The sequence below is a fragment of the Buteo buteo genome, chromosome 13, assembly GCF_964188355.1.
Source record: "Buteo buteo chromosome 13, bButBut1.hap1.1, whole genome shotgun sequence".
NCBI lineage: Eukaryota > Metazoa > Chordata > Aves > Accipitriformes > Accipitridae > Buteo > Buteo buteo.
In genome coordinates, this window is record NC_134183.1 from 24873855 (window position 1) to 24896217 (window position 22363).

General features: G+C 42.0%; 1 protein-coding gene across 1 annotated transcript in view; it reads left to right on the plus strand.

Moving 5' to 3' along the window:
• The window catches only part of CEMIP (cell migration inducing hyaluronidase 1), a 115679-nt gene that overhangs the window by 54758 nt on the left and 38558 nt on the right, over positions 1 to 22363 (plus strand). Inside the window, exons 2-11 of the mRNA XM_075045117.1 lie at positions 4981 to 5088; positions 8011 to 8163; positions 8843 to 8981; positions 9765 to 10001; positions 10383 to 10562; positions 14593 to 14663; positions 15400 to 15495; positions 16126 to 16247; positions 18455 to 18596; positions 19409 to 19600. Coding sequence (XP_074901218.1) covers positions 5013 to 5088; positions 8011 to 8163; positions 8843 to 8981; positions 9765 to 10001; positions 10383 to 10562; positions 14593 to 14663; positions 15400 to 15495; positions 16126 to 16247; positions 18455 to 18596; positions 19409 to 19600 — 1408 coding nt within the window. The 5' untranslated portion in view covers positions 4981 to 5012. The remainder of the gene's footprint in view (positions 1 to 4980; positions 5089 to 8010; positions 8164 to 8842; positions 8982 to 9764; positions 10002 to 10382; positions 10563 to 14592; positions 14664 to 15399; positions 15496 to 16125; positions 16248 to 18454; positions 18597 to 19408; positions 19601 to 22363) is intronic.

Sequence of the window (22363 nt, forward strand, 5' to 3'; positions counted from 1 at the left end):
TTTGATGCTTTGAAAAATTCATGCAGTCGATAAGGGTTTAATTCAGTGAAATGCTGAGCACTTTGAAAGCATGTGAAACTGGGAGTCCGTCAGCCTCGGATGGGTGGAGTGTTATGAATTGCAAATGATTTTGTTTTAGCTGAGCCAAAATTTGCTTCCTTTCCTTTTCAAGGTCTGTAAGCCTTTGCAAAAAAAAAAAAAGAAAAAAAAAGCAGCTAATTCTGAAAAAAACCATAGCTTTAGAAGAACTCTTTTTCCCCCTTTTATTTCTGTCTCAAAATAGTTTGCCAATATTACAACAAATTTGCAAACAACACCTTCATTTCCTTTAATTTATTCATTGTAAAATTTTCCTCTTACTCCTGCTCCTTGTTCAGAATCTGGTTTTATGAACATCAGGAATCAAGGAACTTGCAGTGATGTTTATAGATGGAATACATGAGCAGAACCTTCTTCCTTGTAGGGAAAGATATGAGATAAATTTATAAGAAACTAAGGCTCATTGGGAAAAAGTCAGATTGCTGCTTTTGACTCCAGTATTGATTTCACTGAGAAGTAAAGTCTGTTCCTGAGTTTGATCCTCCTCTACTTGCTCGTAAAAAGAGCAGCTAATGGCTGGGTGGCAAGCACAAGATCAAGATGAAGAGCAGAGGCAGCTATGCTGCTGTCATGCGCTGGGACTGAGAAAGCATTTTCATTAGCAATCCCTAGAAATGTGTTTGTTTATTTGTAAGGCCGTCTGAAGGCTTTCGCTGTGCTTGTGGCTGGGTGTGCGAAGGCTCCCCCTGCACAGGAATGTCACTGTAGCAAGAGCTGGCATGTCCTCGGGTCAGAAAGGCAAATGTGTTCCTCAAATCCATCTTTCCAGCTGGGGCTAAAATGCAAAATTCTCAGAGTGGGGTGAGAGGACAGTCGCTGCCAGGCAATGTCAGCAAGAAGATGGCAGAGGCGCTAATTAAACAGCTCCTCCCTCTCTCAGGAATCAGCTTCCAAATCTGTGTTGGCTTCTTTGCATACGAATGAGGAAACCTGCAGCAAGGCTTCAGACATAACCATCAAACCACTAAAACCTCAGCATCAGCTGTGGCAACGGGACAGTCCAGGTTTGGCCACGCGGAGCACGAGGGGTGAACTACAGCCCTGGCACTGACCCCCTGGGGTCTCCTGGAGCATCTCGCCTTGCAAAGATGGTCCCTGGCAAACACACATTTTACTCACAGGTCATTTCAAGTACCTGTGCAAATTAGTACCTGTGAACTGATGCTGAGACTTTACTCCCCATCAGGGTAAAACGCACCTTTTCCATGTGAGCTTTGCCTGTTCTTCTCTGGGGACGGCTCCGGATCCCCGCTTTGCCCCTGCGCAGGTCTGTGGTCTCTCTTGCTGGGCAGTAGTAGCAGTAGTAGCCATCAGGTTTCTTGCTCCTGTTTGATATCTTTTTCAGGGGAGATCAGGTAGCTGCTGCTTTTCTCCCATCCTTGCCGTGGTTGTAATGGATGGTTGATGCTCCCATTATGCCCCACTTGACATACCAGAAAGGAGCCTCATCTTCAGCAGATGCTGAAGGTACATCCTCCAAAGTGTGTCAAGCCAGTCTTAAAAAGCACTTTAAAATACCCAATATCAGGAGTTAGTTACTTTTTGAAAATATTGGCGCCGGGCTTGGGTGGTTGGCCCAGAGTTGTGCACAGTGGCAAGTCAAGGTCGGAGTCTGGTGCGTGTTTCTGATCGGTGGGCTGTGCTGCCCTGGATCGCTCTGCTCTGCCCCTCAGATTCAGGGTGTCCGTGTGACCCCACCACGATGCCTGTGACAATCCGGCTTCCTCTGAGAATTTCTTCGCCGTTTTGCTCTCGGGATTGTCTGCTCTGTGCTGCCTCCAGCATTAAAACCGCTGGGAGGGCGGTGGATATGGATTCCTGTCTATGCAGTGCACTTTCTAGTACAGTATCACTGCTGACACCTGCAGTAGCAGCCAGCTGAGCACTAATGGTTTCCTGCATCTACTTTTAGCATTGTCTGCTGCTATTGTTCACTTTTTGGAAAGATTCAGCAGCTGGGAAACATTTCAGAAAGTCTGCCTTGCCAGATCCAGGGATATGAGTCCCACTTGCCATTGGCAGGCAGCTTTTAATGGCTAGATGAAAAAGCTTTTCTCACCCAAGAGAGGAGTCACAGATGGTATTTGAGAAATGTTGGAGATGATAGCCTTAGGAGGACACTTGTATGGCCCTTATGCTCTCAGAGTGCCCAAATCTGCAGGGAGATTTCTTGACATTGCTGGTTACATCAGAGCTGAAGTCAGCCACATGGCGCCTGTTCAAGTGAGATGTGGTGTATTGCTGTATCCCCACGCGGCTCTGAGCGCTGAGCTAAAGAAACGGCTGGCTGGCAGGAGATAACTGCTCCTGAGTCCTCTCCAGCAGGAGACATTAATGAAAAGAGTCACTATCTCTTCCTCCTCTTTTATTTAACAGTAAAATCAAGCATGTCACTGTTTGTGTCTAATATTTGGGAAAGGTGTTTAAGTGAGAGCCTTTGAAGGAAAATTCCTGAGATTATCCTCCGAGCAGCATTTTTCCAGCAGTTAGTCAGAGCTGAATCAGAGGAGTCGGATCCTCTTGGCCCTCTCGGCTCTCAGCCTTTCCAACCTGAGTGCCAGTTAATCCTAACACTGCAATGAACTCGGGCTCGCTGTGAGCCGAATCAAACACCCTACCTCAGTCACAAAATAAGCAGGATATTCTTTGGACTGTAGCAGATCAGACACTACAAAAACATTGGAGCCTGGCACGCAGCTGATGCCTCCAAAAATGACATGACTTTCCAGTGTCCGACTGCTTGTTTTGATCTCTGCTAATGAAGATGGATGTAATCAGGGAAGCAGTCCCCGATGAGCAACTGGGGTTATAATACCAGAAGCCATTTTCCACAAGCTGGTGGTAAGTACTGTGCAGTTCTTGGCTCTAAAGAAAGCAAAGGCTGTGAAATTTCTTAAACTAATTTCCTAGCAGTTTGCGACAGGTTACTGTCAGAAACAAGATAATGAGCTGGACGGAGCAGAGACGCTCCTCTGAGTTTGTAATGGGCCAGAACAAAGAAATTTCTTTGCCACCTATGAAACAACAGGACAGCAAATGCATGCCATTCCATGTCAAAAAATCAGTCCCTTCTTTTTATTTCTGTGAACTCTTATATGATCTGGATGTGTTTTATGACCAATACCTTACCAGTTGGAATCTGGCTTTATGCAACACTAACATACAGCTGTCTCCACACTACAAGAAGCACTGTTTATCTGCAATGACCATCCTGTGGTATTACCACTTGTTTAGTTTTCCCTCTATCGTTAAAGCAGAATCTAGTGATTGGGTTTGTAGATTAGGCTGTGTCATAATCGCTAATAAATCTTGACATTTTGATGGTGACTGCTGTACTTTGGGTGTACCTCTAATTATGTTCCTTTAAAAGACCCCTGGCTTATCAAATGTTGACGGTTAATGCTGTTAAAATGTCAGACACGTGTAGCCTGGTTCTGGCACAAATTCCATGGCGACGGTATTGCTCTCTGATAATGTATATCATTCAAAGTTATAGCGTTACTAAGTGCATTCCTCTTTTCTACTGTTCTGTAACAGCATTTCAGCACCTGATAGACTGTACCAAGCCCAGAGCCTATGCTGTTTCTAGAGCTCATGGCTGTCAAATACAATATACCAAAACAAGCAAGCATTTTCCTGCTGGAATATTTCCTGACAAATCTGGTTCTAATGCTATTTTTAATACAATCATTGGATTACATGTGGTTTGAACATATCATTGTACTTCAAGCTATATCACCTTTATGAAAAGTACAGACATGTGTTTTGCATATACACACTGTAAAATTTGCTCCAGACTAAATCCTGGCTTCTTGCATATCTTTTTCTGGTGCTTTTTATATTAACAAGTGACATGAAAGATAACATGTGGGTTTTGCCCTAAAGAAACTGGGGCACCCTGGAGTTTTTTTCAATTGTTTTTTTTTGCGTCTGACTAAGCTGTGCGATGCATACGTTTATCCTATTTCATCATTGTGATGTGACATGACAGCTACAAATAAATTTCTTCGATATTCCTCAGACACTGGCTTACATGATAAAACCTAATGGCTCCAAGGACTACATGTGAATTTTAAACAGTGCCTTATGAATACAGAAGTGGGTGTCCTTGTCTCAGTGTGAATACACATGTCAATAAATTGTCATGAGCACGGGGCAGAGCTGCAGAATCAATCACTGGAGAGAATCACATTAATTCTAACTTTGACTTTCATGACACTGCTTGTTTGTTTTTGCTGGGGGTTGGCTACTGAAGAAACAAAAACATTAGGTAGACTGGTTTCAAAAGCAGCTTTTGGTTTTGCAAGAAAATTCTGGGCTGGCACATTAAATAGACAATGTTTTCTTGGATCTGAAATCTAAGAAACTGAGTGCTTCAGATTGGAAGTGTGAGTATGGTTTATCTTGGGGGTGCACAAAACACCATTGCTAAAAATGTGTGGGTAGTACGGGGGGAGCAAGGTACGATGGAAATGTTACTTTGTGAAAATTTGTCACTCTGCAAACGCCTTCTCTGTTGTGTTTCATTACTTTTTTGCACATGTGAATATGCAGCCCTAGAGAGCCTTGACACTGGATGTGTTCATACTGCATTCCTAAGGCGTTTTCGGTTACATCTGGTGGTTGCTTTCTGAGTGTCTATTTGGATTCCCAAGTGGGTTTATCCTAAATCAAACAAAGGGTGAGGAGCTGCCCGTGGTTTCTTGCTCTGTTCGGGCTGGTCCTGAAGCGGCGTGAAGGTGTTCTCAGCCATAGAGCTGAATGGGAGAGGAAGCAGCCTGGCATAAAGCTGGATATAACCTTTTTTGTGCAGTGAATGGTTTTTGCATGAGCTGGGGGAAAAAAAAAAAGTGACATTTGCTTGATATTCTTTCTTCACAGGTACCCATCCAGAGAATTAAAAGTCCTGAAGAATGGCTCTACCTACTGCCAAGTATCTGTCTGAAAATTTCGTTTTTCTTCTGTTTGTCATCTCTTCTGTAAGCACAGGTAAGTTTTCCTGCCATGGGGAAAAAGGACATAGTTTGTAACACTAGTGTTAAATAAAGACATTTCTGGTTTAGACTGAGCAGCTTTTCACTCTTCTAAAACTCAGGAGAAAAGCAGTTTGCTGATGTGCCAATATGGGGACACATCAGGAGCAGATGGAGGGCAGCTGGAGTGGCAAAGACTGAAATTTCTGAGCAGGTGAAAGTACCCTCAGGAATCCCTCAGACTCTGCCGCACATTCTTAAAACAAACCCAAATTCAGTAAACTGCCACAAAGAAATAACAAAAGAAACCTCAGGTCCTAATAGCTGTGGCTGTGGGAGGTGAAGTCAAGCATTTTGCTGCATTGCTCAAGCCCAGATGTGGATAGCAAAAAGCTCTGGGGTGGGACATCCCTGCCCCTTGGGTTTTGCCTCTTCCAAGTAGCCCTTTTCCTAAGCAGTTAGGGAAAGGAGGAAAGGGAAGCTGGATATACATGTTCTAAATACAGCTAATTTGGGGGTTTATATTTGTTTAAAACAAAGAGACCATATGTCTTGCCCCAAACGCTGCAGCTGCACGAAGCAACCTTTCCTTGCCATGCTCAGGCTCTTTTGGTCAAGAAGCAAAACATTCATTAATTCCTTGTGCTGGGTAGAAGTTGCACTCTTACTTTAAAAATGACAACAGGAGTAATAATCCAAGCTGGCAAGGTACCTGGACCAGCTGGCAGAAGATGCTCAGCCCTCCGGTGTCCTTGGTGCAGTAGATGTGGGTGATGTGCATGGCTCCTGCTCTCTGGTACGAATTGGTTAATGAAATTGGGAATTTGGATCCTTTGTTCTGGATTTTGTTGGCTTTTGTTGATTGTCATCCCAAACATCAGCATAAATTCATCTTGATTTCCCCTTAGGCCTCACTGTCTACCTCTCTGTTTCTAAATAATGAATTTGGGGGGCACAAGACATCTTTTGAGACTGCAGGAAGGTCGTTTGGACACTAGCATTGCCAAGTAAATGGAAAAATGAAAAAGGTTTTATCCTGTCCACTTAATCTAGTTGATAAATTATACCTCTACATTTGAATCAATTCTTTTGGCTTTATTTAGCTTCTCATCATGAGCAAATTTTTCTATTATCCTTATTCCTTTGGGAATAAAAGCTCTTTTTTTTTTTTTTTTAATTTGTTGTCAGTGTGTATTACAGTTATATTTGAACATCAATTTACAATGCAAGTCCTGTTTTATTCCTGAAATACTTATCTTTTCCAACTCTTATTAATTCTATGTGCCTTCTGGTAGGAAGCCAGAAACTCCTTATTTTCCTCAGTTACTGTAAATTGGACAAAATGCCTTTGACATTACTGATACACTTCCAGCTTCCAGCTGGCACAAGTGGTATCAAAATCAGGTCCGGGATGTTTATCAATATTTGACTTGCTACCTGGTAGATTATTAGCCCTCTCTGATTCGATCACTTCATGTATATGGAAAAAGTTTGCAGAGAGCCAAGGCATCTGTTGCCCACATGAAATGTCCCTTGCTTACCTTGAATAGCTGGTATTTAATGGGTCCCTGGAGAATTTAAGGCAGTGGCTGGTCCAATTCTATTGTTTTCTTAAGACATGAAACTGGTGGAGGAATCTGAGATGAAACTGAATGCAGATGGACAGATTTTGTTTCTGTTGCTGTGGAATTACAGATGTCCCTCAAGTTTCACAGTGGCAGCACACAACAGCTCTCTGTCGACTACACCAACATCAGGACATGTTCCCTTGCACGGATTCACATCGTTGTCCTTTTCATTAACTAAATGCATTAATATCTGCAGGGCAAAACCCACCCAACTTTACTATACTATGTGCCAGAGACATAACCCTGCTAAAGTCAAGGTGTTTATCCCATGTCTATTATCATTGATTTGTGGATCCTGTAGTTTTCTAATGGTGTTTTTGTTTCAAGGGATAAAAATTGGAGAGCTGGTGAGAACTCCCCACCCTTTCTGATGGCAAAAGGCTCATTGTTCTAACTTTCACTGACCTCAGCTTCCTAGGATTAGAAAGTCTTCTACCCTCAGAAAATGTGCCTCACACATGGGACTCTCACACTCGCAGTTTTGTTGATTAGAGTAAGATGTGAGACTCACATATCGACTGAGATTATATCAGGGAAATATTTTATCTTAAGTAAATACTTACAACATGAGACTCTTGGATTTGGTATGAGAGCCCTTTAGACTAACATGTCATGGCAGTCTGTAATCAAATTTGTGTGTGGAGACTGGTGATGTGTGAACCCAAAGTGCGTGAATCCTTATTGTTTCTGCCTGGAAAAGCTCACAAACCCAGAAGCTCTCTCTTGTGAGATTCCTGTTGCTTTCTGTTACTGGATGGACTGGAAATTTCTTGGCGTTCAGTGTTTTCATGTTAGTTTGAGCACTTTTACTTTCCATCTCCAGTGAAAACACAGTATGCGAACACATTTGAATAGCTTTACGTTAAACAAAGCTTTTCAAACCTTGTAGGTATTTTGGGGGCATTTTTAAAGGTAGTAGTTGTTTTATCCTTTCATCAACATCTTTCCTAGGCTTGTGAAAGGCTTTGTGTCTGGATGGTATGAATGAGGACCAATGTCACTGCAGGAAGGGCTCAGTTACAGCCTCTTCTCGGTAGCTTTCTGGAAACTGCATCCCCTGCAAGGCTCCTTTGCATGGGGTAGTGGGTTTTTCCATGCTTCCAGAAAACAGAAAACCATACAGCTTAAGCTGTTGTTTGTTTTCTTTTGGTCGTGACCCACATGTACTCTGCAGCACTGAGATAGTGCTGTGTTCCAGGGAGTCAGCAAAGGGGGATACCAAGAATGATACTTTAAAGATGTCCAGATATGGAGCTTTCTGTCTTGCACCGAACAAACTGTAATTGTCTTCACTCTCCATCTCCACCCAGCAGAAGCAGCTGTCACATGTCCTGATAAGGATCCTGAGTTAGAAATCTGGAACCCAGGTCACAACGAAGAAAACCGCATTGAAATCCGTAACGGCAGGAAGCTCCTTCTCTCTTCTTCTGCAACCGTCCACTCTATCCACATCACTGATGGAGGTAAAACGTGCTGGTGGCGAGGCTGGGTGAAGTGTGCTTTCCACTGTGGCTATTTAAATCACTCTGTCTCATGCTGGGAGAGCTTCCTGCTTGTTGCTGAGAATTGGGTGGCTACTGGACAAACACAGCTTTAATTCAGTACAAGGGTGGATGGTAGCTGAGATGCTACCGGTTCTTTAGCCGTTATAATCAACCTATTTGCTGTCCTTTCTGGAGAATTTACAAAAGCAGCTCAGTATACTCATCAGTTCTACTGTGATTTGCTTCAAAATCTTTTTTTTACTAAATCATTGTCCCGATAACATCATACTGTGCTAGTTGTGTTCTCAGGGTCTCAGAACAAGGCAGATACATACGTGCCTCTGTCTCTAAGGTTAGAGTCATAGTGTTGCTGGTGGCTGCTAGCATGAGTAGCTTTTATTCATCTTAACTTTGAATTTCTCTCTCAGTTTTGAGTGAGTCCTCTTCCTCACAAATCTTACTTGCATTCTTTAAGAATTGGCCTGAATAAAAACCATGTAATATCTTCAGGATTTGTATTGAGAGCTGTTTTGAGGAGGATGGGCAGAATTTTTCAAAAATTGACTTGAGAGCCCAGCACTGAGTTTAGCACAATGATATCACAACCTCTGATGAGCTGCTGTGTGTTAAAGCAAATGTCATAACCTTTTCTACTTAGGAAAACTGGTCATTAAAGATGATATGCAGCCTATCATTTTGCGTACTAGACATATACTTATTGAAAATGGTGGAGAGTTACATATCGGCAGTGAGATGTGCCCTTACCAAAGCAATGTGGCTATCATCTTATATGGGCGGTACGTATGCACTGTAAAATATTATCTTAGAACTTTCTAGGATCTCTCTTTCACAGCAGGGAACTGAAATGTTCCTTAAAATTACATTTTCTCAGATATCATCAGTGGTCTGTAGAAAGTTCAGTAGCTTTTTAAACAATTTAAATGGCCTGTAAGAATTGATGCAGTTTTGGTTCTGTTTTTCAAATCCTATGGGGAGATGAACACTGGGGTATTTGGGCATGCCAGAAAATCTGTATGCACCTTGCCACCACTCAAGCTGATTTTCCAGAATGGGCTTAAAACCTGGATAGTTCTTTTATTCTGAAAATTCTCCTCCCTAAACATCCTTTCTTTCTGCATGAGAGTGGTGAGCCAAAGTAGAAAACATTTATGTCTCGCAGTTTGCCACAGGGTGTCTTAAAATTTCAGAGATGCCAAACCCATATTTAACAACAACTAGACCTCCTAGCACCTGGTTAGGGTCCTAACTTCCTCCAGAATTCAAAAACACAAACATATCATTCAGTCTGGGCTTCAAGCTCCCTCTGGCCTGGATAGAATGAATATAAAGTGTATAATCTGCATTCCAGATTGCTGCTGGTCTTCAGGGGTTGCTAGTATTATTTCAAATAATTTATTTTTTGTACAGTGTGGGCAGTTGCTGATTCTTAGAGTAGTCGAAAGAAATGCATTGCAAATCATGACACTTCTCTCCTTGAGCCATAGCAGAACAAGGAGAGAGGCTCCTTGCCTGTCAGATACAAACCCAAAACTGGTTCCTTTCTTCCCTTCCTGCTGCAGAGCGGATGACGGCAGCCAGCCAAATCCCTACTTTGGGCAGAAGTATCTTGGAGTGAGTAAGGGTGGCACTCTTGAGATCCATGGAAAGAAGAAGCTGTCCTGGACTTTCTTAAACAAGACTCTTCATCCTGGTGGCATGGAAGAAGGTGGATATTACTTTGAAAGGAGCTGGGGCCATCGGGGTGTCATTGTCCATGTCATTGACCCAAAGACGGGGGCAGTTGTCCATTCAGATCGGTGAGTGACTTTTCAACTGTCTAGATGTGAGGATCTTTGGGAACAGGTTGGGGACAGCATCTCAGTAAACTCAGAAACACCCATTTCAACATCTTGTTCAAATGGGTGTTATTGCACGTATACACAATTTTTTCTAGATCAGTAATCTCCAAAACCAAAGAATAAGTAGCGTTATTACCTTGCTATACTGTCAACTGGAGTTTAATCGATTCGTCTTAACAGAAACTCCTAATATACCATTAGACAAGTGCTTTTGCAACAGGATAATATGATCACTGTAAACAATACAAAAGGGTTATTTCTTTACAGCACTTGCTTTTCAGTACATAAAGCTGCGATGCTCACTGAAGTAAATGTTTTTGGGTGTTTTTATCACTTTAGGTTTGATACGTACAGAGCAAAAGAGGAAAGCATACGTCTTGCCCAGTATTTGGGCAGAGTTGCGAATGGCATGATCCTGTCGGTTGCAGTGAACGATGAAGGATCTAGAAACTTGGATGACTCGGCCAGGAAAGCAATGACCAAACTGGGCAGCAAGCATTTCCTCCACCTTGGGTTTAGGTATGTGCCAGTCCTGCCAGTTCTCCCAGCACAGAGGCTTTATTATGCTCCTGAAATGTCCAAATAATTCCACTCTCTCAAAGGCACAAGGTTCTTTCACATGGAAAAAGAAAAAAAAAAAGAGGGAAACTTCTCAATGTGAAGTTTTAGCAGTTAATTAGATAGTTTAAGATGCACTCAGTGTCTATATTGGGTATTTTTATTAGCGTATTGAGGAATAGCATATGATTCACATTAAAAAAGATGTTTTTCCAAGATACCATTCCCACAAGTTACTTATTTCACTTTATTTTCAAGCCATCCCCCAGAGATTTAAGAAGCGTATCTACACATATGCAGTGGATTGGTTGGGCTGAACATTAAGGAGGGTAGAATAATAGCCATGTAGCCCTGGCTAAATACATATAGACGTACATACAGCATATTTTTCAGCTTGTCCAATACATATTCAGGGACTTGCACAGCACAGAAATTTAGCAAGGATGGATTTATGCTGTGGACTGTAAATACTTCTGTGGCCAATACGGTGTCTGTGTTGGCACACACACTGTTGAGAATATGTGTTATTTACCCAACTGTAGCCATTATATTTTTTGTGTTTATCTGAATTTATGTAGGCTTTTCTTTTAAGAGGCACTAAGAGGGTCACTGCAGAACATGAAAAAAAATGTGCTTAGTAGGAAGAAGTGATTCAATACAGCAGTCTGTGGTAACAGACAAGTGTCAGCGGGGCACGTGCAGATGGAGTAAGATTTGGGGTGGTTGATGAAGAGGTTGTGTCAAATATTATAGGGACTCCTGTACACCAGGTAATGCATTTCAAAGAATCAACCAGGGCTGCAGAAATAGTCTCCAAAACCAGGCTATCTCCATCAATGCAATGCTTGCTCTCAAATACCCAGAACCCATATTAAAGCCCAGTAGTCTTCTGGGTTTCTTTTCAAAGACTGAAATTAGGGAAACAGAAAAAGATTTTTACATTATACTTTTCTTTCCAATTGTGCAACAGGAAGAAATTGATGGGTTTCGCATATGTTTATAAAAGTAAATTGCACTTGATGTTCTTAGGCTGCTGTGGTGTTTTAATGCTAGTTTCTCACTTCTTTGCTTTAAATGCTTATAATGGAAATACCATAGAAATTCATCCATGGAAGTGTGACTTTCAACATTGCTATTGTTTGCAGTCAAAAAGCTAATCCTTGCCATGATGTTACCTGAAATACCACAATATTTCCTTATATAAATAATAGGGACATTGTGGGTACCATAATGTAGTAGTTGGTAACTGTTGTCTCCCACCGGCATACTGGTATGTGGAAAAATACCTGCACCTTAGTGCATTATTTAAAAGACTGTATTTTTAGGAGTGTTCTCAGCGTTTAAGTTCATCAGCTTTCAAAAAAAACATTGTCTGGATGGCAGCTGGGACCAGATTTACAAAGGCAGTTACACGGCAGAGTGGAAGACAGGCAGCTTTGTCAGATGTATCCAAGCTTTTCTCCTTAGGCAAATTGAACTTTCACTTTAATGTAACAAGATTTAGACATACCAGTTTATGTTTCAGACACATCTATAACTATGAATAAGGATGTATACACCTGACAGGTGCTTTTCAGAATTTTTTGGAAGATCTTAAAAAAAATGTTCAGGATGAGAAAATTGCACACACACATAAATACGTCAACCTGTATGGCAAAGGAAGGCTCTGACAGAGGAGAGTGGATGGATTTTTCTTTCTAACATGCCCATGTACGTGCTCTCACCACTCACTGCCCGGCACCCAGAATTTGCTGGCTGGTCCTGCTGAATTCTCGTTGTCAGATCTTCTCAACTCCCTGCTGATGGCTGGGGCTGACCATGGGCATCACTGAGACAATAGCAGTGTAAGCCCCAGGCTTAGGAAATTTCTATTTCACAGTTTGTGAGGTGCCACTTGAGCCAGGCTATTCAGCTATAGACTGGGTTGTTTTCCGACTGGGGTGGTGGCAGGGGTTATATGGACAAACTCCTGTCTCTCTCCAGTTGCTCCATGTTCAACCAGACCTTAAAGTTGTGCAACTCCCCCTTGCTGTAGCAGAGCCGATGAGCAGTGCTGATTTATCCAGAAATGTTTCTGTGTTCCTGGCATCTCTTCCAGTTGCCTATTTGCTGAGTCCAGCACATTAGGAATGAAAGGAAAATCTTGCATTCCTCCTCTATTGTTGCCCTTTTGAAAAGTGAGTTTACTCTTTCAGTGTGAGCTTTTTCCTTCTACTAATAAATTAAAAGAAAGCCTTTCTGCACTTGATGACATAGTTGTTCTGTTTTGAATCCCACCCATATATCACTGGTTTGGCTCTGGACTTACTGGTCCCTTCATTTCATATAGCCCAAACAGATTGCATGTGTCCTTATGTGTCAGGGTTGAATGACTTTAAAACTATTTTTAGTGATAAAAAAACCCGGGAGAAACAAGTATTTTAACATATGAAATGGGGCAAAACCTTGAGCTGCAGAACTAGATAGCTTCTTATTCTTTAGATTATGTTTGAGATTATTTTGGGGCCGTCATCTTTTTTGTCATTTGTTTTGAATTTGGTGACCAAAAAAAAAAAAGAAAATTATCTATCTTGCCTGCTGAGTGATAAAGTATCCTTCCTGCCCCCCTCCCCCTTCTCTCCCTGGATGGAGATCACAGCCCGGCAGTGCCTTTGGCAATTGGCACACAGGCCACTTTTCCAGCAGGAGCATCTGGCGTGCTGGCAGGCTCCCGAGGCAGTTGTGCTGGCAGCTTCTGCTGAGCCTGTCCTGTGCCGGGGCTGAGGACACGCCACTGGGACTGCCTCCCCTTGAGGACCCGTGCCCGGTGCGTGCGTGGGCCCTCGGCACGCCATGGGGTGCACCAGTGCTCACCCAGAACCTGCTCCTGCTGCCCCCAAAGTGCGGGGCTGTGAATCCCAGCAAAGCCCAGCTCACGCCAGTGGGGATTTGTGCATGTTTTAGTGGCTATCTGTCAATGTTTGTGTATGTTTTCTTCTGAAGTCCCAGAGCGGTTTACGACTTCACTTATACCAGCAGATGGTAAATGTAAGGTGAACTGCAGGACTCAAGGGTGAATCTTGATGCAGTTGAAATCACTGGGCATTTATACCTATAAAGACATGATTTAATCTATGGGACTACTAAATTCAGGGCAGCGGTGACAGTCTCCCTACCATCCTGAAAGCATATTTTTTATTCTGCTAGTCATTAAGAGCAGATATGCCTGAACGTCTTCTATTTGGAAGAGAAAACTCCCTCCTGACCCCTACTAATTGGGTTCACCTCCAAGGTTGGGAGGCACTTTAGTCTCTATCTCCATTGCTTACTCATCCATGTGCTCGTTCTCCAGTGCTGCTGATTGATAGCTATTGAACCTACTCAACCAATAACCACCAGGCGGTAATGAACTTACTTCTGACATGGGATCAGATTTGAACAGACAATTCAGACTCATAAACCTTGTTCAATGTTCAAAATAAGGAACCTAGATATGCAGAGACTATCTAGCTACTTTTTATCGTCCTTTGCCAGCCAGTCTGTCTGTTAGAGATTTTCATGGGTCATTCCAAAGACAATTGTGATATACAAGGTTTCAGTATGAGCTATATTTATTTATGCAGAAGTGGTTTCTTCTCATATTTTTTAGTGTACTCACGTGCGCGCGCGCGCACACACACACACGCTCACAAAAGATTTTCAGGCTCCTCAAGGAGTTGCCAGTGTCCCTTGGGTCTGTCACACACAAGACTCTTTAAACACTCATTTAAGAGCAACACACTTGTTATAGGAATGTATTGAGCAGGGATTTGTCTTCAAACTTCCTTCTCTTTTGATATATTTACTGAAGAAATACAGAGTGTTAAGATACTTTTAATTTTAACTAAGCTCCTGTCACACTAATCAGACTGTTTTGAATGTTGTGCCCCTAAGAAAAGCAAGAACATCGGGCTACAAAAAATATGCATCTCATACATGACATAACTTAATCATTTCTCATTGCATTTTCCAGGCACCCATGGAGTTTTATTACCGTTAAAGGAAATCCCTCCTCTTCTGTTGAAGACCACATTGAATATCAAGGTAATTCATATACAAAATGCTGGCTTGACATTATCTCTGGGAGTTATTGGAGTTATGGCTGAGATTAATTTGGTCAACAGTGTTTTCGCTTGACACTGCACTACATCGAAGCTGTGAGCAGTTGATGGTTAGACATACTTAATTGAATTATGTATATATCGCTTCTTCCCATTAATGCAGCTGAAGCAGCTGAGTGGGGTATAACCTAGGTTATCCAAACCCTGAGATAAAAGGTGAGATCCTGCACCAGTGTAAATCTGTGTAACTCCGTTGAGCTCAGACACTGCCTCTCTTAGACACAAAGCTGTGGAATAAACCCAGTTCACACCAGCTGAAAATTTAATCAGTGTATCCTGTATTTGTAGCCTCAAAAACTCTTGTGAAACCATTTTCTTGCAAACTGAAGACTTTTGAGTCTGTGTCTTTTCATGACATTTTCAAGAGCAGCTAACAACATGGCTTGCTACAACATCAAATAAAAATAGCAATACGTTACAAATCATTGGGTTTTTAATTGTCTCTTGATTTTTGAAGATTTTTCCTCCTGATTGTCCAAGCAGTTATAAAAGTATCTGAAGCCTCATTCCAAGATCACTAAATTTTTCTGGAAGCTGTTCAGGGCTAATTCTGGATAATATAGCCAAAATATGCAAACACACACATGGACCATTACCTTTTCAGTTCTGACTTTTATCAATTGCATTCAGTGATTTTACCAATGTTTGCTTTTTTACAGGTCACAAAGGGTCAGCTGTGGCCAAAGTATTCAAACTATTCAAAGCTGAGAATGGAGAACATTTTAACGTCTCTTCGACTAGCGAGTGGGTTCAAGGTAAGAGGTCTCTGTGCCATTTAACTCAGTGGTAGATAGCTGGCAAATAGGGTGAATCATCCTTTTTGTTGCAATACTTTTCCATTTGGGAAGAGTGGACTTGCTAGCTGCTGTTTACATCACCGCTAACCCAAGTAAAGAACACGCACAGATTCTTTCCCCAGTTGTCTCCAGGACTCTCTGAATAACTGGGATCCTTTTTCCTTTACTGCACTGGATATGAAATTCCATCTCTTATGATCTGAGAGATCACACACAACCTCTTACTTCTTTTGACTGCATAGTCATCATGTCCGTGTTTCAGACAACATACAGTAACTGGTCGTAACTTGACCTGAAGATCAGAAAAGGCAGCTAGGGAGGACACAGATCCAAAATCCATACCTATTAATAATGCTCATACTGCATACTCCAGTTATGTAGCTTTTAATAACTCCGCTCTCCCTTGGCTGGTTTCACTTCACAGCATCATTCAAAGCGGCTGACAGACTGGCAGGAAGAGGCAGGAATCAGATCATCAGTGAAGAAACTTGTGAATGATATCTGAGATCGTATTATGCTTCATGCATTTTTGCTGCATTCATTAAGCTTGACTTTCAAATGAATTTTCTTGTTTGCACTTGTCTCCAGATGTCGAATGGACAGAGTGGTTTGAGAAGCCTGATAAAGCGAGATCTAAGGACATGGAGAAGCTTTCGGATTTCAAAGCTGCTCATCCTGATAAAATCTGTAGGCAACCCTTTGACATCCAGGTAGGCTAGCTTACCACACACTTTAGAGGGGCAAGTCCTCTTTGTACTGACACTGCACCCCAAAATAATTGTGCTTGTCAGTAATTTTTGTTTCTAAATAAAGAACACTGATTATTTTAGTGCTCTAATACATAATGAACAAAATCTGATACCCAGTCTTGTATCATTCTGAGACAAAAGTTTATAGAATTGAGCTCCTTTCAGTAAATGCTGGCTTCTGGCATGAAAAGGAGTACAGGTGGGGTCATGGTCAGCACAGAAGCTATCATGAAATAGATGGTTCCCTGCTGGAAGATTAAAAGGAAAAAGCACATGAAAATTTCAAAGTTTTTAAATGATCATGGAATGGACCCTACCTAAAAAATTAATCACAAAATGTAATGAGATGGTAAAGCTACCAGCTGTAGTAGGTTGCCAAAAATACCGGTGAGCTTCCAGCCATTTCTTGGTGTCAATTGCTTTTCCTCTGTGGAAAGAAATTTGAATTCTGTTTGAGGCTAAACATTATAATTATGCCATCAGGCCAGCATGCTGAGGAGAAATCATATACCTTTTCTGAGACTGCAAAAGCCTCTCTAAGGACAAAATAAAAAAGGCAAAACCCAAGATTTTTTTTGCATATGTTCACCATATACTTTATATGTCTACCTGGTAAAACAACTATAGCAGAAGCATTGCCTAGCAAAAGACAATAAAATACTTCATATCTGTGGGAGGCAAACCTAAGGTTCCTGCGTACTCTAAACCAGTGGAGTTGTCCTTATTCACAAGAATGCCGCTATTGAAGTAAATGGGAATGCTGACAGTATGAGTGAAAGTTTCCAGGGCTAGATGTTATAAAGAATCTCCTCTTGAACAGAAAGGAAAAAACTGCCCTATAATTTTCTGCCAGGTCTTAGCAAATCCACATTAATTTCTGCTTCCATATATGTATATTAGAAGTGACAACTCAGTTCAAAACAGGGGTCAGATGTTTGTTATGATACAGCCCCTTCTAGCATGCATATTAAAAGAGAAACAAGAAAAATATTATTCTGCTCAAGAAACGAACCTTTTTTTCTCTTCTGTTAAATGACAGTTACTTTTTTTCCATGTATATTAAAAGTGAGACAACATTTTTCAGTTTATCCTGCAGATCTTATGGCAAATCCTCAGGTAGTGTAATCTGGTGTTGCTCATTGCTTTCATAAAGTCACACTGATTTATAGCAGCTGGTCTGCTCCGGCTATGCTACACACAAGAAAATTGAAGATATGATGATAATAACAGAAGCGCAGCACAGCCAGAGGCACATTCCTTCAGCTGACAGTGCTAATCCTATACATGGCAGCGGGGTATATGCATTAATAAGGAAGGTCTGCATGAGTGCGAGAATCAGGATCAGGCCCTTCATTGAAAGATGGCTTATCTCCTGGTGCCTTGTTAAAATACACGTGATATTTGGATTGCCCAATGCAAGGCATCACATTTTTGTGAAAGAGTCAAGAGAATCGCAAGCTACAGAGCCAGACTGTGAAATTTAACAGGACCCTGAGGGGTGACATTGCCCCAGCAGGAACACAGGAGAAGCTACATATCGCACTGCTTCTTGGCATGATACAGCCTTTTTTCTCAAGGCAGCTCTACAGGCTGGTACTTGTATGTGAGAAAAGGCCATCTCTTCTTGTTCCTTTTAGAGTGACGGGTATTGCAGCAGCTTTGTTTTTGTCTTAGAGAGACTGATCCATGCAAAGAAGAAATAAGACCCCTACCTCTTTCTTCTGCAAGGTTCAGACATAGCCTAGACACAAGCAATGAAATGAGTGCAGTGAGGAGGCTTGAAACCATGAGTTCATTTGGGTGCAAGCATCTGTGTTCAGGCTTTTCATCTGCCCTCAAACCAATGGCAAGAGAAAATCTAGGGCACTGAGGCAGATGTTAGTGAAGCTCAAAATACTCGTCCCAAAAAAAGCACATGGTCTTAATATAGATGCAGGAGAAAGGCATGCACCTAGCAATAATCTATGCAGCTTCGGATAAAATAGCTGTGTTTGAGCACCAGCTGGAGTGCCGGCTGGATAGCATATATAACGATCACAATGTTTTGTTATACAACTGTTGTGCATGACCCAAAACAAAGCAAAAGCCTCTTCTGATGGCATCGATGTTTTGGTGAAATCCCTTCACCTCAAGGTATTACCTGTTTTATATTTCCATTCTCATGCCAGGCAATGACGCTTGATGGAGCTAATTTAACAACTGAGGTTTTCTACAAGAGCGGCCACGATTACAGGTTTCTGTGCCATGGCAAGGACCAGACGGGTGAGGGCTGCCAGAACTACAGAGTACGGTTCCTGTGTGGCAGATCTGGTATGTACCCCATGTTTGAAAGCCAGACCAGGGAAAAGCAGAAATACTGTCTTCTGATGACTGGCTCTTGTTTGGTGTAAGAACAACTTGAGTAATTTCCCAAGCTAAAACTTAGGCTGGGCTATTGACATGAACACAGATAAAACGGCTGAAGATTTATCTCGGGAAAAATTCCTGAGCACTAACAGAGGCAACAGGGTGTTGTCTCAAAGACCCAGCAAGGCTGTGGCAAATACTTGGCAAGTCCCTTCCTGTAAATATCTTGTCTTTTGCTAAAGCATTTTGGGATGAGGTAGGATTAGTCAGACTGTGTGAAGACAACAGGTTTTGAAAGCAATACTTTATTTTGTAGTTATTAATTCTAACACTGCTGTCCCTAACCTGGGCATTAGACAGGTCATTAGGATTCTTCAGCCCTCAGCTGGTGAAAAAAGAAAGGTGGAAGACTGTTGTTTTGCTGGAAAAAACAGTCATGTTAAAGACCACTTGACTGCTGTAAATAACAGAGGCCAGTGCCCACAAGTGCTGCTGCTAAGTGGGTGTGGTGAAAATGAGCCACTAAGATCTACATTTAAATTTAGTCCTGGGGTTAGTGGAAAAACCACCTGCCTGCGACTGAAGGAAAACACTTTCTTGTTTGCTCCCTTTCCAAGCCAAAGCCAGTAAAAAACATGTTTGGAAGAGTTAACTCTTTTTTGTTGCATGAGGAAATCATCATTTTTGTGGAGTTCCAGGCAAGAAAAAAAAAAAAAGAGCCAGCATTTTCTGATAAGATTAACTGAATTCTCCACCCTTCCATTCTGGCTTTTCAGTGAAACCAAAGCTTACGGTAACCATCGACACCAATGTGAACAGCACGGTCCTGAATCTGGTGGATGACGTGAGCTCATGGAAACCCGGAGACAGGCTGGTGGTTGCAAGCACTGACTACTCCATGTACCAGGCAGAGGAGTTCCAAGTACTGCCGTGCAGAGCCTGCAGACCCACCCAGGTCAAGGTAGCAGGTAAGGTGCTTCATCTTGTCATGCTGGTGTTGCAGTTCACAAATTCTGTCATTTGAGCTAAGGTGACTCCATTAAGAATTGCAAAGAGTTGAAAGACACTTGAATTTGACAGCTAGTTTTTAGACGCTTTTGGAAAACATACACGTTTTCTGCTTGAAAGCCATCTAGCTTGGTTCTGGTTCCCTTCTGCCTGCCCTTTTCATAGCTGACTCCATTTTTTGTTCCCAAGGACACTAGTGAATGGATGTATTTATTTAAGAGAGACAAATACAGGTCATGTATTTGAAATGTTCAGGTTTAGGTAACTGCATTTGAAAATGTATCCCTTCCTAGAAAGCAGATGAGCACAGTTGATCTGAAGAGTGAGCTAGGGCAGGAGCAGACCACGAGAGCCTGTAAGGCTATGAAGTAATGTGCAGCTGGCTATTTTCCTAAGAAAGTTATATTTAACAAGAACTGTAATCTTACATTTTAGAAATACTGTTTTGTACTACTGAAGCTACTGTTTCTCATTTACTGTGTCTCTAGACAGCATTGCTTAGAAGTGATGTATTAACCAAAGATTTCTGGGGTCACGTGTCCAGCAAGTTGTCCTGAGCCACAGCCCTGGGGGAGACGGAGTCGGTAGGGTGCTGCCTGAGTTCCTCTGAGCAGGAGGAGCAGGAATCTGTGCAGAGCCACAGCATTTGTCTCTTGACGATGACTAGCTCAACTCCAGAACAAATTGCTTTTGATGAAAAGACATTGTAGTCCAATGATTTTAAAGTGGCCTTCCGATACTAAGTCCAATTAAGTAGCATAACCATGATGAAGCACAGACTACCACCGATATGAGCATAAAAGTGAAAACCAGCAAGGGAGATTTGCATCTCCACTTGAGTCTGTGAAGTGGTCTTTCCCTTCCAGAACTATGTTTTGGCACACTGATAAGCAGAGCATGGAAATACCACGTGAACAGCCTCTTCTGTGAATAGATGAGGAATTTTTAACTTCTGTAATTTACAAAAGCAGAAGTTATTTTACAATATAAAAGTATGTAATAGCTGAGGCTGTATTTCAAAGGCAGCATCTGCCTGGTGGTAAATCATGCATGTTACCTTATCTTTTCCTTACACACTGGCAATTGCTCTAGGCAGAGGTTTTGTCTGCATTTACAGTAAGATCTTTCTGAGAAATCATTAGGGTACTTGGAACATCCAATGCACCAGGGAGTTTTCTCAGTTCTGTGAAATGAACTACTTCACCACTATCTCTGATGCAACATCTTCTGGAAGGTACAAATATACTTCCTTTGGCAACTGCCTCCCCACAGAGCTCTAGCCATTCATTGTTGGATGGCCCAAAAGAGAGATGTTCATCAAGCCAAGAAAAACGTTATTCACAGTTTGAATGTATCATAGTCTTATGACTTAAAATGACTAGTACTTTCAAAGAAGACACATTTCCAAGCTGAATATTTTTCTTGAGCAAGTTTTGAGCTATTGGAAAAACTGTACCAGACTAGTATGATACAAGTCACATCATGAAGATGATCTTGGAAGATCGTCAGTAAAAATAAAGATGACACACGAATATTTCTCTTGGGCTTCCCATAATCTAATGGATCTGTGAAATTCATGTAATTACATTTATCTTCTACAACAATGGCAACTAAGTTAGTTTAAGGAAATGAATAAAGGGTTAAAAACAACAAAAAAGTTCATGTGAATTTCAAGTAAAGAAGCAATGGAAACACTTGTTAAAGTAATTGTGCTCTTGGTCTCCAATTACTCTTTAGGAGAATTAGGACATTCCTTTTATTACCACAAATGACATGAACACCAGGGCCAAAGTCTGCCCTTACTTATATCCAGGCAACTCCATTGACGTCAATGGGATTTCACTGATTATATAAATCAAGGCAAAATCTAGTCCAGTAATACAAAATCACATCCAACTTTCTTGTAACAAAAGCGCATTCACACTAGAAAATAAAATAATCTTCCTGGTTCTAAGTTCAGTCTAAATGAAATAAAACCTGGGCAAGGCTGAGAGTTCCCCCCTGTCTTTAGGAGCCAGGAGGTCTCTGAGCTGCTCTGTGCCTGGCCATGGTGTAACTTCATCCATTGCCCTGTGCCATAACATGCAATTAGCCAGAGTAAGGACCGCTAATGAGCCAGGGGGTGGGTGCTCTCCATGCCTCCTCCCCTCCTCGATGCCTGCAGCTGCCCACAGCGTGCAGAGCCCTGCCTGTGCTCTCCCTGCCCTGCCAGGCGGGCAGCAGTAGCGCAGCGGTGGTTTTCCAGGTATGCTTGTCGTTGGAGGAGGCAAACACCACCGCACTGAGGGCTTGGCTTGCACTGAAACTTCTCTGTGCATGGGCATGCACGGGTGAATGCGCTGTCCCATGATCAGGCACTGACTTTGATGAAATTTATTTGGATTCAATTAATTACCTGTGAGACTTCTGTTAAATAGGGCTTTGTTTGTCCCAGTGGCTCATCAAACATTGCGTGAAGGAAGAACAGCCGACAGAGAGCAAGCACGTAAAAATAGCTGGCAAGTGGTAGGCTGGCCTCTAGCCTTAACACAGGTGAGCAGCCCCTGCACAGCCTGTGCTTGCATGGCCACATCAGGCTCTTAATTGCATGCAGAAGACGTTCATCATAAATGTCTGCCTGTCTTTTGCTGTGTGAGATATGCAAGATTGCTTTGCTCCTTCCAAGAAAAAACTTCCACACAGATAGATACATTTATATACAGCGTCTTAGAGGGATGTCATTT